Source organism: Chiloscyllium plagiosum, chromosome 28 (genome assembly GCF_004010195.1).
Source record: "Chiloscyllium plagiosum isolate BGI_BamShark_2017 chromosome 28, ASM401019v2, whole genome shotgun sequence".
NCBI classification, from domain to species: Eukaryota; Metazoa; Chordata; class Chondrichthyes; order Orectolobiformes; family Hemiscylliidae; genus Chiloscyllium; species Chiloscyllium plagiosum.
The window spans coordinates 16,231,126-16,247,956 of NC_057737.1; the positions used below are offsets into that span (position 1 = coordinate 16,231,126).

Genomic DNA, 16,831 nt, shown 5'->3' on the forward strand with positions numbered 1-16,831 from the left:
GTATAATTTCAGTTACATCACACTGTAAACTTTTGCTATAAATTGTGCCCTCCGCAACCACCTGATTAAGGAGCGGCGCTCCGAAAGCTAGCGCTTCCAATTAAACCTGTTGGACTATAACCTGGTGTTGTGTGATTTTTAACATGATAAAACACAGAATTTATAGCAAAAGTTCAAAGTGTGATGTAACTGATAATGCATTTATTTTGCTTTGTACTTGCAGAATTTTATTTTAATTTGCTCAAAAGCTACATGAATCCATGTAAGATTCTGGAAAATCCCTTTTTTAGATTAGAATCAGTCTGAATATTGAGGCACAGACCGCCTCTCACAGGGCACCTCACACCTTCAGTGTATTGCCTGAGCTGATATGGCACCTATTGTTAAAGTGCACTTGAGAATGTAACTTTTAAAAATGTTCTGGGATTTGTATATGAAAAAACTGAAACCAACATGGTCATTCTAAAAGATGAGATTTAACAAACAATCCCGGTCTTTTTCAATATAATTTCAGTTACATCACACTTAAGCCTTTGCTATAAATTCTGTGTCTTACGATCTTGTACTCCACAACCACCTAATGAAGGAGCAGCACTCCAAAAACTAGTGCTTTGAAATAAACCTGTTGGACTATAATTTGGTGTTGTGTGATTTTTAACTTTATAACAATACAGAACTTGATTAGGTGCACTCAACATAATGTCTGTATTCACATAGCCAGATAAACTGTCTTAATGTGCAGTAATAAATATTCCATCTTTTAAGTCTGGTTTAACTCGACTATATTGCTGAAATGGCTGTACAACCCTGGTATCTTTCTGCCTTTCTAGGCAGTGGCCTCTCTGCTGGAGAGGGATACGCTGATGGCTTCTAACATTCAGTTCCACCAATATAGTGTTTAAATCCGGGAGAAGAGTAAACCAGAATATATCTCCTTGTTCGTAGTTGCTTAAAATGTCAACTGATAACATTCCTGATGAAGGGCTGATGCCAGAAATGTCGATTCGACTGCTCCCTGTATGCTGCCTGACCTGGTGCGCTTTGCCAGCGCTACATTTTTTGACTCCGATCTCCAACGTATGTAGTCCTCACTTTCTCCTAAAATGTCAGCTGTAATGGCATTTCCTGTGTGCTACTTTTGGTGGCAAAAATAATCATGCGGATGTATTGAAGCCATGATCACATTGTATAGTACTTTGGTCAACCTCGCTTATTGTGTTGATTTCTGGTCATCAAGATACAAAGGTGTGAGTACAATAGCCACAATGCTGATCTTGAGTTTAGGGGGTTCAAATTATGAGGCGCCAAAGAAATTGACTGTTCAGCTTTGAAGAAAATTTCCAACCAGTGAAAACTTAGGGTTTTTTTTAGGAGTAAGTTTTTAGGTTTTTTTGGGACACAGTTTCTAACTACTATAGTTAAGATTAGTGCTGCTGTCAAGAAGCATTGTTTCCATACTGCTGAGTGAGAAAAGTTTGGCCTTAAGCGCTAGTCCAGAGATTTCAATGCAAAGTAAAGGAATGTCAGAGGTGCTAACTTTAGGATAAGATGTTAAATCCAACCCCTGTTTCCGCTCCAAGGTGATATAAGAACACATTCACAGAGCAGCTAAGTTTCCTAGTACGTTAGTATCATTTATCTGTGATTGTCACAAGTTAATTGGTATTTTATATCATTTAGCAGATTTTGGTATTGTTTGCTATCATCTCCTACGTTACAATAGAGACTGGAGTTGAAATTTACTTTGGTTGTGAGGCATTGGCAAAGTTACTACATAAGTTAAACTTCGTGATTTACTTAAGGTGATCGACATTTGGAATGGACTGTTGGAAAGAGGTTTAAAACTGAAACCAGTTAGGTGCTGCGGCAGTGACTTTGTTTCAATGACATTGGCTTGAATGTCTTTTCCAAATTACATTTATGACCTTTTGTTATTGATAAATTGCAAATGATTGGATAATTGATTTCATTTAATACCGTTCAGATTTCAGGTGTGAGTTGTACTCCATTCACTGAGGATACTCGAGCAAAACCTATCTACAATTATAAAATCTGATCCAACTTTCTCCTTACTCAATATTTCCCTCTTTCTTATCTAGATGAAGGTTGCTTAATTTCTCTTGTGTTTGTTTAAACAGACCTGCGGAAGCAGGCTCGGCAACTGGAGAACGAACTTGATTTGAAGCTGGTATCCTTCAGTAAACTTTGCACAAGTTATAATGGTGCCACGACACGAGATGGACGACGCGACAGGTATAGGTACTACACTGCAATTTCTTTTATTTTTTTTCAACTATACTTCCCTGAACTGTGAAGAAAATATTTGCTTTTTAAACAATTGGAGATATAAACTAATTTTTTTTAAAGATTAGCCATGATTTCATACTTAGAGTATTGCTGAGAAAGTGTTGGCAAAGCTTTTTGCCTTGCACTCAAGATAATTTGCAAGAACATCAAAGCAAAAGGAAAACCAGCATTTCTACTGTGTGATAGGAGTGCACTAATCGGTTGGCAAATTGACTTTGGTTGGAGAAGTTGCCATGAAGAATACACCAGTTATTGTAGACTGACACTTAACTGCTAGAATTTTTAAATTTTAAGCCAGGCAGGTTGATTCTGCTTAGAACATTGCCCTGAGACATAAATCATAGAAATGAAATGGTGCAGTACATGTACATGTTCTTTTTGTATGCAAAGAATGAGGTTCTGTATTAATATATGTAGCTTCCAGTACATGCAAGTGTGCCACACTGGAAGCATCACTGAAAATCCCAAATTGCGTGTCAGCATAATTCTTTGCACACTTTTATTCAACAACTGCTGTCAAATGCAGAATAGCATCAAATGTTGGAGAGTGTTGTAAGTCCCAAGCACGAGCTGGTTGGGTATGTGTAGTACCTTGTTTCTTGAAAGATATGCTGTTTGATACAATCCTCCAGGCATTGGCAAGTGGTTTATATACTTGGCATTACACTGGCACCGAAATTATTATTTCACATTACTTATTAGTGAGATAGTACTGTCAAGCCAAAATGACATTCTGCCTATCTTTTTAGTGGTGAACGCCTCTCGAAATTGCATGGTAGCAATGTAAAACTGCAACTTTTGCTCAAACTTTAATAAAAAGCTTAACCTTTCAGGGTAATCTGCGATAGACTGGGCACTTTCCAGGATCAGGCCAAGGATCACAAATGATTCTGAAATAAAAGCAGAAATTAGATTAGATACAGTGTGGAAACAGGCCCTTCGGCCCAACAAGTCCACACCGACCTGCCGAAGCACAACCCACCCAGACCCCATTCTTCTACATTTACCCCTTCACCTAACACTACGGGCAATTTTGCTCGGCCAATTCACCTAACCTGCACATTTTTGGACTGTGGGAGGAAGAGAAACTCAGCAGATCTGGCAGCATCTGTGAGAGGAAAAGAGCAGAGTTAATATTTTGAGTCCAGTGATTGTTCATTGTTGTAGGAGGTAACCCACTAGCTGTTGTATTTCAGAAGTGAGTTTGAACATAGGATAGACCCCATTAAGACACATAAGGAGATAGAATCATAGAATCCCTATAGTGTGGGAACAGGCCATTTGGCCCAACAAGTCTCCACTGACCCTCCAAAAAGTGTCCCACCCAGACCCAAACCCATTCCCCTACCCTATTACTCTACATTTTCCCTGACTGATGCATCTAACCTACACATCCCTGAACACTGGGCAATTTAATGTGGCCAATTCACTTAACCTGCACATCTTTGGACTGTGGGAGGAAACCCACACAGGCATGAGAAGAATGTGCAAACTCCACACAGACAGTCACCCCAGGCTGGATTTGAACCCAAGTGCCTGGCACTGTGAGGCAGCAGTGCTAACCACTGAGCCAAAGTGCAGCCCTCCACTTAGATACAGATTCAAGTATTACAAACTTCCCTCCTATGTAAGAAATATGTAAAGGGATGCAATTCATGAAGCCCTGTTTTTTTTTTGGGTTGGGCCTAGCAAGGATTCCATGGCAACACCATTTATTTGGACATGCTTTCATTGAAAGTAAACTGAACTGTATGAGTTGCTGAGTTCATAATTTCAGCTAATTCATGCTTTGGTCATAGGTACAGATTGCAATTATATAGCTCTGCTTCGCAGGTGTCTGTAGCTTCCCTGGATATTCTTTGCAGTGGGCACCTGCATTGCTGTCCATGTGCCTGTATGATCTTCGCAGGTTTGGAGAAATCCTTTTCCATATAAGTAGAAAACCAACTTGCAACTGTTAAAACAAAAGATATACCCCACTGTGTCTGTTTCAACCTGTCAAATGTCCATTTGCTAGTTCATTTCTCCGGGCAATGTCCTCATCAGTTGACCTGTCTGGTTTAAAATTTAAACAGTAGTTAATTGTCAATCAGCTTTAAAAGGTGCATTCTCCATGGTGATACCTCTACTAATCAGAATCTACCTGCCTATCATTTAGCACTTCCTGCTAACATGGTATAAATGTTGGCATTCTCCTTGTACCTATTTTCCAAATCAACCTTGTTATTACACACCTCTGGAGCAGGTGGGACTTGAACCCGAGTCTCTTGGTTCAGGGGTAGGGACACTATCATTGTGCCACAAGAGGGCCCCCAGGCTTTCTACTTGTATTGGTATTCTTTCAAATTGTCCTGATGAGTGCAGGATGAAAAATTTCAACAAGGTATCTTTTTGCAGCAATACTCAAGCTCTGTATGACCAAATGCCTACTTTACTAATTGTGCTCTTAGTTTAAGGTTCTTGACGATTTTTGTTGGTTGCTATAGATCATTGAGTGAAATATAGCCTTTGAGAAAACATGCAGGAATGTTGAAAGGTGTTCTCACTTTTGTTCCCTTCTGTATTACCTCCTATTTTAACAAATGTGTTCCAGCAGTTGTTCAGTTTTAAAATGTTCTCAGTTTATATTAGGCTTTCTGGTCACAATCTAGTCACAAATAAAGAACAGAAAGGTTTGCATCCTTATTTTGATTTGACCTTTTTGGCTTACAGTTTACAATATGATGCTCAAGTTAGCTCTGTGAATACTTTTACAGAGGAACCTCGATTATCCGAATTTTGGATAACCTGGCAAGATCGCATGGTCCCGATGCTCGGCTAAACTGTGTTATCCAGCATTCGATTATCTGGCATTCGATTAACCGAACGAAATACTCCTCGCCTGTGTCCTTTGGATAATCGAAGTTTCTCTATAATTTGCATTATCTCTGATTGCTATTTTGAGATGCATTTTATTGCATTTGTTCATTATTCATCAATAATGTTATATGATATCACTTTCTACTTTTACATATGAAGTACCAGGACAGATTAACAATATTTAACAATTTATTCTTAAAAATAGATAGCTTTTTTCTGTTGGCCAGTTGTTTTCTCTTTTCCCCAGAGTTATTTTCTTCCCTTTTTTTTCTAGCATTGAGAAGTAAGCCAATTGTAGTGACCTTACCACACTCCTACTTGACTCACTGTAGTCAATGGATTGAATCTGGGTCCTTTCTAACCTTTGTTATTCAGTTAACCATTAGTTATAGGTAGATTTGTTAATGTAATCTATCTGGAAAGCATGTAGTGTTTTACTTTTAAACAGCTCAGTGCTGCCTTTGTAGTTGCTGCTTTCAACACTTGAGCTGATCGATTTATGTCTCTGCATCTTGAGCAAGAATAATTTTTATTGGGAGAAAGACTACCTTTGATTTATTAACTTCAGGATCTAATGATCAGTGATCCTAAAGCTCAGATTGAACCAAATAAAAGAGTACTGCACCTTTTGATTCACTATGTCCATTATCTACTCTCATTAATGCTTCTATCATTAGAATATATGCAATGTCCTGGTATCCAGTACCTATTGTATAAAATATTTTCTATCACTTTGAGGTATCCTTTCTGTAATGTAAATGAAACTAGTTGAGGGTTTTACATTAGGGATTGTGTTGTGAAATTGGGGAATGTGATGCTGCTCTCAGAATTTATCATTAATGCATTTGACAGTTAAAGTGACACTTGTGTAGATTTTTTAGCAGTGCATACTGTTTGTTCAGTCAGCCCATTTATAATTAGGATGGCTGATAAATTGTTGCAGTGCACTTTAGTTCATAGTACTGATCAGTGAACTTTGAAAGTAATCAAATGTAAGGAAGTTTACACTGGCTGAGTAATTTCTGTGCCATAGAATGTCCAAGCTCTTTCCCCCAGTGATAGCTTGTCATTCCGCAGAGTTGGTGTTCCCTAAATGTACCATATTCACTTTCTTTAGTAATCATTTTAATTCTGATTGTATAGCACAGATTGAATCAGATAATTTGAAAATGTTTAGCAAGAGAATTTGAGGGAGTGAGCATCATCTCCAGGAAGATTAGCCTCTAACGGTATAGTGTGAAACAACATAAGCCCAATTTTATGCGAAGGGAGAATAGAGTTAGAAATGGGATGAATTTTTGTTGAAGATTGATGAATTGGCTGACAACTTGTAATGTGTCCTGATTTTCAGTAAAACATTACATGGCAAAATGGGAGCCATAGAATTTTCTTTAACGTGCAGGTTTTTTTTCCTCTTTCCCCTGCTCTTGTCTCCCAAAGGAGAGCTAAGGTGTTGTAATACAAGACCTTGCAGAACCCTTCAGAGGGTAATCGCATCCTTACCCACATTTTTTGTTGGGTGACCCATTGATTCCCATTTTGGAGGCCAGATATAGTACCTCTTCAACTCAAACCAGGAGTCTTCCTGATCTGTGTAGCTTGGTACTGTCCTTGTCAATGTATTTACTCAGCGATTTATTTATGTTTTACAATTTTTGTATTTTAAAATTGTTGATTTGCAATAATCCATTTCAAAGTTAATTCTGAAAGGCTACATAATTCAATCTTTTGGCCAAAAAGGTGTCACAATACAATCTGTTTTCACTGTTAAAACAGCTTTAGGTGGCATAGTGATTAGCATTTTCAGTTTTAAGCCATGTTCAATGTAATAATGTTGTAATTTCTTATTTCAGGGCCAAATCTAAGTAAAGTGATCATTGTTTAGAAGTTAACAATGAAGGTTGATACTTTACAAGTTTTTTAAAGTACAGCCTTTTACAATTTTAGTAATAAAATCTCTTTTTTTTGTAAACATGTTGGGATGCATATAGCTTTTTAACTCCAGTGCTTGAAAATCTGTGTTTCTTCATTAGCTGTAAAATCGGGGACCATACTTTTGCATTATCTGAACAAGCACAGTAGCTTTTCCATTCCCTTGACCATCCAATTTTATTCTGCTGTCCTCAAATCTATCTTGTCTGAAAGGCAGCTCAGCTTTACAATTTAATTGGAGGAGAAAGTGAGGTCTGCAGATGCTGGAGATCAAAGTTGAAACTTTATTGCTGGAACAGCACAGCAGGTCAGGCAGCATCCAGGGAACAGGAGATTCGACGTTTCGGGCACAGGCCCTTCTTCAGGCCTGTGCCCGAAACGTCGAATCTCCTGTTCCCTGGATGCTGCCTGACCTGCTGTGCTGTTCCAGCAATAAAGTTTCAACTTTACAATTTAATTCCAATGCTGTGGAACCATCAACTGTGCTGTTAAAGTTTCAGAAGTAATATTGTCAATTTGATTTTAAGTGAGAGTTTCACCCAGCAATGTCTGTACGTAAAACCATGCAGCACAGGAACAGGCCCTTCAGCCCACCATGCCTGCTTGTCCCACCTCCCATGGCAGCATGTTGCAAGCACCTCTTGTCTTAAAAATAAAAACTTGTCTTGCACATCTCCCTTAAACTTCCCCTTTTCACCTTAAGTCTATTTTGCTATTTCCACTCTGGGGGGGAAAAGACTCTGACTGTCCAACCTATCCATGCTTCTCATTTTATATACTTATACCAGGTTACTCCTCAGCCTCCGATGTTCTAGCAAAAACAGTACAAGTTTTTCCAGACTGCAACTTTTATACTCTGTGTCCCAACCAATGAAGGCAAGAATGCTTATCACCTTCTTTACCACCTTGTACACTTCTGTTGCCACTTTCAGGGAATTATGGATTTGCACCTCAAGATCCCTTCTGTCTTAGTATTCGCAAGGGTCCTGCCATTTACTGTATACTTTCCTCTGGCATTTAACCACACCTTATACCTTTTAAACATCATCGGCCATTTCTCTGCCCAACTTTCCAACTTATCTACATACTGCTCTATCCTTTGACAATCTTCCTCCCTATCCATATCACCTTCAATTTTCATGTAAATGAAGAGGTTTGTCTCCCAGATTTAAGATGTTAAATTAATGTCTCATCACCTGTTCTAGAGGACAGAAAAGCAATCTGTAGTGTCATTTAGATATGAGCAATGTATTTTCCTGGTGTGTGGCCGACATCCTTATGTTAAAGTCTTATTATCAAAACTGACCAAGTGGTCACTTTTGTTTTGTCATTTGATGATAATGGGACTTTATGGTGTGCAAATTGTCACAGCCTTTGACATCAAAACATCCGTACCTACACGACAAAATTAATTTCTGATTGCAACATTATGAAATTGGTCAGTTTGTTCATCATTTTCTAGAATAGAAAAGCAGAATTTTTAAAATTCAGGGTGTCAGTAATTGTTAGTATGCAAAAGTGATTTGCGAGTCCATATGAATAAAGTTAGCATGCACATACGTGCTACAATCATTTAGGTAGGAAAGCACAGTAATCTCCCTGGTATTCAGCACACATGAAATATATTGGTGAGCTGGTTTTATGAGAAATAATATGGCAGCTGGAAGAACTCCACTTGCTGCTGCGATGCGACGAATGCTCACTTGAAAATGAATGACACGAACCAATGGCTCTCATTTTGAATCTGGGATTTCTCCCAGGGACTGAAGAGCAGCTTCAAGGTCAGTCTTGAACTAGCTTTAATGAAGCATCAGATCCATTATTCCCTTTCAATTGATAATTTAGTGAAGTCCCGGTTATCTAGAATTAAGAATTTACTGTATGGTAAGTTTTTTTTATTGCAAGAGGGTTCTGGAATAAAAGTAAGGAAGTTTTGTTGTCAGAGTGCTGTGCACAGTTTTGATCTCCTTACCTGAGAGAGGATATAATTATAACGAAGGTTCACTGGTTCACCCTGCTGTAGTGGAGCTAACATGCACGAATTAAGTGGGAAACTGTTCACCCTTCACCTGCAGGGCAGAACCATGGCTACCCCAACTTCTGTCATCAAACTGCAACATGCAGATGGCGCCTGTGTGCGCACACCTACTTGGAACTTGAGCTACAAGCCATTGACAATGCATTCACCATGACATTTGAGAGAAGGGACTTCAGGCTAAGCGTTTTGGAAAACAGAGTTTCTCTACTAGCCTGCTCCTGCCCCACAACTCTGTCCTCGTGATGGCCAAAATTCACAGCAAGCCTTTTGATCGATACTTCAAGCCTTCTCTTGGTATGAGCAGAAATTGACAATAAAATGCACCATGGACTCCAATATGCCAGTTTTGAGTTTGAGTGTCTGATTAACAGTGTTTTAAGTCCAAGACCTCAAACCCAACATCAAACTCATAGTTTACAGAGATTTCCTATGATTCCCTAGCCTCCTGTATGCATCTGAATTCTGGACCTTGTGTGAACTAGATACTGAAATCCCAAAAGAGGTATTGCCAGCGCTGCCTTTGCAGAAGCCTGTAGACCTTCAGCCAGGATAGATGTGCCAGTGTTAGCACCCTCTCCTTGGCCAGTATCCCCAGTATTGAGATATTGATCAGGCATGACCAGCTGCAATGAACAGGCCACATTGTCTGCATGCGCAATCCCTCAACTCTCTCTAAACAAGTGCTCTGCTCCAAGCTGCACAATGGTAAGCAAGCACGAAGAGAATAGAGGAAATGCTACAAGGGCACCCCGAAAGATTCCTAAGCAAATGTAACATCTCCACTGACATGTGGGAATAGCTTGCCCTAGAACGCTCCTTCTGGAGAAGGAGTATCTGTAAAGTCGATAACCACCTCAAACATCACTGAGCGGAGCATGTGGGAGGCCAAGGCCATGCAGCAGAAGGAGCACCCAGGATCAGAATGTCCGACTTTAACACCACCTGCCCCACCTGTAGCACTCTGTGACTCCAGGATTGGAGTATTCAGATACTGCAGAACCCCCCAGTCCCTCAAGAATGGAAGCAAGTCATCCTCAATTCTGAGAGAATTGCCTTTTCCAAGCTGTTTGTGGTGGTAAATTTATCTTTCAGAAGGTTTGCACTACACGTGGTAAGATACTATCATAACACTATTGGGATGTTCCAGGATTTTGATACTAATAATTTAGGAATGGTCTGTCAACGTCAGGATGGTGAATGAGTTGTGGTGAACTTTTTGAAACAATGCTGTTCCCACACACTTGGTCCTTCTGTGTAGTGGAGTATATGGGTTTGTGAGATGTTGCCAGTAATGCCTTTGTGAGCTGCTCATTCAGTTCTGTAGATATTACATACTGCATTCACTGTGGTGGAGGGAGTGGTTGTTTAAGCTAGTGGATAAGGTGTCAGAAGGCAGCTTTATCCAAAATGGTGTCAGTCTTTTTTGGTTGTTCTACTTGCATTCATTTAGGAAAGTTTGAATTGTGTTTTTGCCTATGATAGAGGGACTTTTGCCAGTCAAGAAGCAATCCAGCCTCTGAATTGTTGTGTCACCATTGCATTTTTTTTTTGTTCCTAATGAAATTTGCTCTCTCATCATTGGATGTTCATTTTGCAGGAATCTGGTGATGGTAATGTTGTTGCATGTGTGAATGCATGTTGTGTTTACATTAACTTGCCTTTATTACATTGGGCATGTAGTAAGTAGTCCCCACGTTATTTTCACACTGTGACTCCTTTTCAATGCTTGGAAATTGTTACGACTCTGTCAGTAAGAGTTGAGAGCAAGTGGTCCTGTTAGGGTGGAGGTATGTCTGTCAAAGTTCCACAGTGATCATTACTGCCTCAGAGCTAATGACCCCAACATTTCAGTTCATGACCACCATTTAAGGAAGTTGTGATTTAGTTTTTAGTTCTTTTGCCTATCATTTTTGGGTAAGATATTATTGGAATTAAGCTTGCTCCAAGCCTAACTGACAAAACATCAAGCTGTTTTACAAGCAGTTCAGCCACTACATGAAGGTACTGATAGAAGTTGAGCAGTGATTAATTACTTCTAGGGGAAGTAATTAATCACTGTAAAGAGTAAGTCTGTGTTGCTTAAGTATTTTTGAAATTGAAGAGATTTTTATTTGAAAGGTACATCCATTTTTAACTGCTTCCATTTATTTTAATTGGCATTAAAAAGTCTCATTTTTCTTCAGTCAGAATTTCTCATATTAAACATAAAAAAAGGAAATGTACAGCTGATTTTCAAAAAGTCTAGTTTAAATGTGTGCTTAACCACCTTGATCAAGTGAACACTTTTTTATCTTTGTGAATTGATTTCATTCATGTAAATTAAATTAAATGCTTCATGCAGAATGTCTTCAACAGTAATAAATGATGTATTGATTGAAAATTCCACTTATTTTGGGCACTTTGTTTTCTGCATCAATTTTTGTTTCTGTTATATTCTTGGATAGATTAACAAAGCTATTATTTTAATTACACTGCGTAGCAAATTATATTAGTCCGACATTTTTCTTGTATTTTTGTGCTAGTTTTTGTTTCTTTTTCCACTTTTCTAGTTCTGATACAACACCTCTTCTAAATGGATCGAGCCAAGACAGGATGTTTGAAACAATGGCTGTGGAAATAGAACAGCTGCTAGCTAAGGTGAGTTTAACCCTTCAGTTAAATATTGCTATTTTGAAACCTTGTTAAGAGTCAAGAGTATTACTTGTACTGCTTCACCCCTCACAAACTATCCCAACTGGAACTCTGTGCCTGTATTTGATTTTTCTTTTAAATCTTTTATCTTTCTCTCCTGTCAATGTTCACTAACCCCTCCCCCCACAAAAACAGTGGTCACAATTATCATTCTTCTCAAGCTTGGGGATTGTTGGATTTTAAAAAAAAAGTTTCTACCAGTCTTTGCAAAATACAATGCACCATCCCTCTCTCCTCATACATCTCAATCGCAGATCAAATCTATGAGCCTTGACTATTCTGTCTGGGTCTTTTTTCATCCCACTTGAATCCCAACTGCATCCCACCAACACACTGTGAAACGATTTTCCTAAACTACTCTGCTTACTTAATTTCTCCAGCTTTTGGGAAGTCTCCTCAGAAACCTGTGTTGCATTTTGCTCAGCCATTCCTGTTTAATGTTGTTCTGAGTTTTCTGATTGCTTCCTCTTCAAGCACTTTATGACATTTTATTATATTTCAGGGATGCTAAACAATTAGAAGTTATTTCTTTCACAACATTGGGAGTGCTCTTAGCCCACTTTTCCTCATTCACCTGAAGCTTTAGGCCTCATTACTGTTTGCTGGCAGATACATAAATAATAAATTCCTGACAGATTTTGTGAAATAGTTGGGCTATGTGATCTTGATTTACTACTGCAGTACAGTGAAATTTCAGATCAAAAATGAAAACTAGCAGTACGTCACACAAATGGTTGAACTTCAGTGGTTGAACTGCCCAGAAAGTTATTGCAAAAATAATTCTGAAAATGTAATATCTGAAAACTCATTGCTACTAGTGTTGTTGTAAAATGGCATGTGATAATAGAAATCGTAAGATGCAGTTACAAAACTGCAGCTTGTTTTTTTTTCTTGGGCCTCTTTAGTATTAAAACATTCGAGATCTAAACCCAGCAGTGATAACATCAATGATTTGCCTTGTTAACATTGCATATATGTTAAACCAAACGTTGTCTTTTGCCGTTTACATGAAGCACTTGAATCTTTTTTTTGGACTGCAGGTATTGTCACCATTATGTCTTGCAAATTTGGGCATGATTAGATTGTTTTTCTGTCATCCACACCTTGTGAGCACTGCTGTTATTGATGTGAGGTGGTTTTAAATACACACTCATGCAATGTTAAGATAATACAACTCTTCTCCATTCTCTGCACTTTGGAGAAGTAATCAATAAACAATAATTAGTGTTATGTAAAATAAGTACCATATGTTTAGGGTAGTGCTCTTTCAGCTATCGAATTTCTAGTTCAGTAACTTACAACAAAATCCAGTTAATTTTAACCTGCATAACATTTTCTAAAACAAGGTCAACATTGTCCAAGTGTTAAAATGAGTTTTGTGAGTGACCAAAAGCAAACAGAATTTTTTTTTGTTTGAAGATTTCTGAAGATGCATAGCTGTGCACATTTTTTTGTTGAATGCTTTTCTGCCTTGCCAATTCCAATTCATCATCTAATATGCTTTGTCCTTAATTGACACCATGCGTCATTATAACAGGATGAAAAATGCCATTTTATTGATTATCTGGTTGGTTTTATTTTGGTATTGAGCTGATACCATAAGACATGAGAATAGAATTAGGCTATTCGGCCCATTGATTCTACTCCACCATTTGATCTTGGCTATGTTTCTCAGCTGCATTTTCCTATTGTCACCCGAAACCCTTGATCCCCTCACTGAACAAGAACTATCTCTGTCTTAACCGCACTCAGTGATTTGTCCTCCACAGCCTTCTATGGCAATGAGTTCCTTAGATTCACCCTTTCTCTGGCTGAAGAAATTCCCCCTCCATCTCCGTTCTAAAGGATCACCTGAGGCTGTCTGAGACTGCGATTTCACCGTTGGAAAGAAAAATCAATAATCTTTTTCAAATGTGAGCAAGAATTACAGAAAAAACATTTGAATTTATATAGCATCTTATCTCTCATCTCAGGGAAAAAAAACTGCTTTTATGTTAACAATTATTTGTATTTAACAATATCATACAAACCATGAGATCAGTGATCAGTTAATTAGGGTGGCACAGTGGTTAGCACTGCTGCCTCAGCCTCAGGGACCTGGATTCAATTCCAGCATTGGGTGACTATGTAGAGTGTGCACATTTGCCCTGTGTCTGTGTGGATTTCCACTGGGTGCTCTGGTATCTTCCCACAGTCCAAAGATGTGCAGGTTAGGTGTAATGGCCCATAGTGTCCCGGAATGTGCAGGCCAGGTGGATTTATCATGGTTAATGCGGGCTATGGGAATAAGGTGGAGAGTAGGTTTGGGTGGGATGCTGTTTGGAGGATTGGCAGAGATTCACCGTATGGTTTCTATCTGCACTGTAAAGATTGTATGATTCTGTTAATCAGTTTTCATTGTTGAGAAATGCCCTACTCTTTGGACACTGTCATGAGATATCATCTGGTAGGCAGATGAGTTTCAGTTTTGTTCCTCTTCTGTGTAATAGAACTTTATGAATTAAAGTGTTAGCCTACTATAGTGTGCTAATGCTCTGGCGTGGGACTTGAACCCGTGGTTCTGGCTTTTAAAGCGTTACTGAAGGAGATAACCTAACATTTAATGGATTTGGAAGGTCAATTCTCTGATTCTTTCCCCTCGATGTTGCTAGACAGGCTGAATGTTCACTTTTTTTTCTTTATTACAGATTTTCCAGTATCCATAATGTTTTGAATTTTAAGGAGACTTTGTAATTTGGATATCTGTTTGTCCTGTCACCCTCCTTTATTTGGAATTAACTTGAAATGGTTGTTGCATTTGATTTAGGAGTAGGCTGAATTGTCTTGCATGTTATGGTGTTTGCTTTTTGAAGTGGTGAATGCTATTTTGCCTGGTTTGTGCAGTGACCTTGGAAAGAATGACTATCACTGCCAATATCAGCTGACCACAAGGAACTATCACTGAGTAGCCTAAGACTAAATTCACGTGATTGCTTCCTAATTTTAGCTTCCTGTACGCTACTAAGTGGTGACTAGCTTTTCCTCAGTCTTTTTCAATCTGCGTGTAACTAGAATATGAATGTACCCTCTATGGACATCCTTGAATATTCTATAATAACAGATATCTCTTATCAGAAAACTTGGAGGCAAGTTTCTTGCCTGTATTTTTTAAGAAGAATGCTTATACCAATATTGGTACTGTGAAGGAGAGGGAAATGGAAAGATGTATTGCAATGGAATTCTGAACCAAAGTGCTTAGGAGTCAGAGGTATATGGTAAGTACTGGCATTATTGCTGTATGTACACTTCTTAATGTTTTAAACATTTTTATCTCCAGCTCACGGGAGTAAATGACAAAATGGCAGAGTATACTTCATCCCCTGGTGTTACATCATTGAATGCAGCACTCATGCACACACTACAACGGCATAGAGACATTTTACAGGTAAAAACAATCTTCATTAATTTGTAGTCTGGGGTTACTGTGTACTTCATTGTTGGAGCAGCTCAACATTTAGCAGCAATGTGCGTATCTACTTTTCTTTTCTGGTATCATGACATGGGTATAGTCCTTCCCTAACCCACATATTTCTCTTGAGTAGCTTTTGGCAGTCGATCCAATATTGCCAGCAGATTGATGTTGGAATGATTTACTAGTTTGCCTATCAGATGCATATCAGATCTTTTCTAAAGAGTCACTGTCAACATTTTGTCAAGGCACATCATCATCCTTGTATTCCTGATGAAGAGCTTTTGCCCGAAACGTCGATTTTACTGCTCCTCGGATGCTGCCTGAACTGCTGTGCTTTTCCAGCACCTCTAATATAGAATCTGGTTTCCAGCATCTGCAGTCATTGTTTTACCTAAGGCACATCATCACTCTTCCAAAGTAAAATCAGTATCTGCAAGGGTTGCCAGTGGAAATATATCTGAAATGTAGGCCTCAGATACATTTGGGCCTACATTTCATGTTGAATAAGAATTTGGGGTAAAATTTTCAGAGAGTGAAAAACACTGTTTGGTTTCAAATGATTAGATTACTTACAGTGTGGATACAGGCCCTTGGCCCAACAAGTCCACACCGACCCTCTGAAGAGCAACCCACCCAGACCCATTCCCCTACATCTAACACTACGGGCAATTTAGCATGGCCAATTCACCTAACCTACACATTTTTGGATTGTGGGAGGAAACTGGGAGAATGTGCAAACTCCACACAGACAGTTGTCTAAGGTGGTAATTGAACCCGGGTCTCTGCTAACCACTGTGCAACCATGCCGCCCTGATTTCCAGTTGCAATGATGTAAATTTGAGTTACATAACAAAATAGACAATCCCTTTTATTGGGAAATTGAATGCTTCTGTACCTAAAACATGGGATCTGGTGGCACAAATAGCATAGTAAATGAACAGTAAAGTGAGTTAACATTTCTTTGAGCACAAAGATGGTTTTAAAAATCAACGCAATTGGGGTGAATAGTAAGAGAGATTTGTAAATCTGGAGAAATGTTATAGATTGGTAATGCTGCCTAGGTTATAGAGGAGAAGAGATGTACATTAATGAACTTGAGACTGCTAGAATGGTTCCAGTAGTGAAACATATCCACTTGTAAATGTCTGCCAAAGCCAAATAAACTTTTAATTTGTAATTTGATTATATAAAGCCTATAAAAAAAGGGAGGTAGACATGTAGCTTTTAAGGCATTTTTTGATTTGGAAGTGTGAAAAATGTCATGCCCTTTTTGATTCTATTGAAAATATTAAACACACCTCTACATTGTTTTAACCTTTTAGTGCCGTTTGGTTTGAAAGTGCTTGTGTATGTTGTGTTGATGGAAAAAGTGAGGACTGCAGATGCTGGAGATCAGAGCTGAAAAATGTGTTGCTGGAAAAGCGCAGCAGGTCAGGCAGCATCCAAGGAACAGGAGAATCGACGTTTCGGGCATAAGCCCTTCTTCAGGAATGAGGAAAGTGTGCCCAGCAGGCTAAGATAAAAGGTAGGGAGGAGGGACTTGGGGGAGGGGC

The 16,831-nt window shown here is 38.8% G+C and overlaps 1 protein-coding gene across 3 annotated transcripts in view; it reads left to right on the forward strand.

Annotated features, from left to right (window-relative positions):
- Window positions 1-16,831, forward strand: part of gosr1 (golgi SNAP receptor complex member 1) — a 103,229-nt gene that overhangs the window by 4,793 nt on the left and 81,605 nt on the right. For 2 of the 3 annotated variants that reach the window (XM_043718399.1, XM_043718401.1), the window contains exons 2-4: window positions 2,139-2,259; window positions 11,686-11,773; window positions 15,144-15,251. In XM_043718399.1, coding sequence (XP_043574334.1) covers window positions 2,139-2,259; window positions 11,686-11,773; window positions 15,144-15,251 — 317 coding nt within the window. The remainder of the gene's footprint in view (window positions 1-2,138; window positions 2,260-11,685; window positions 11,774-15,143; window positions 15,252-16,831) is intronic. The other variant, XM_043718400.1, reaches the window with a different exon arrangement.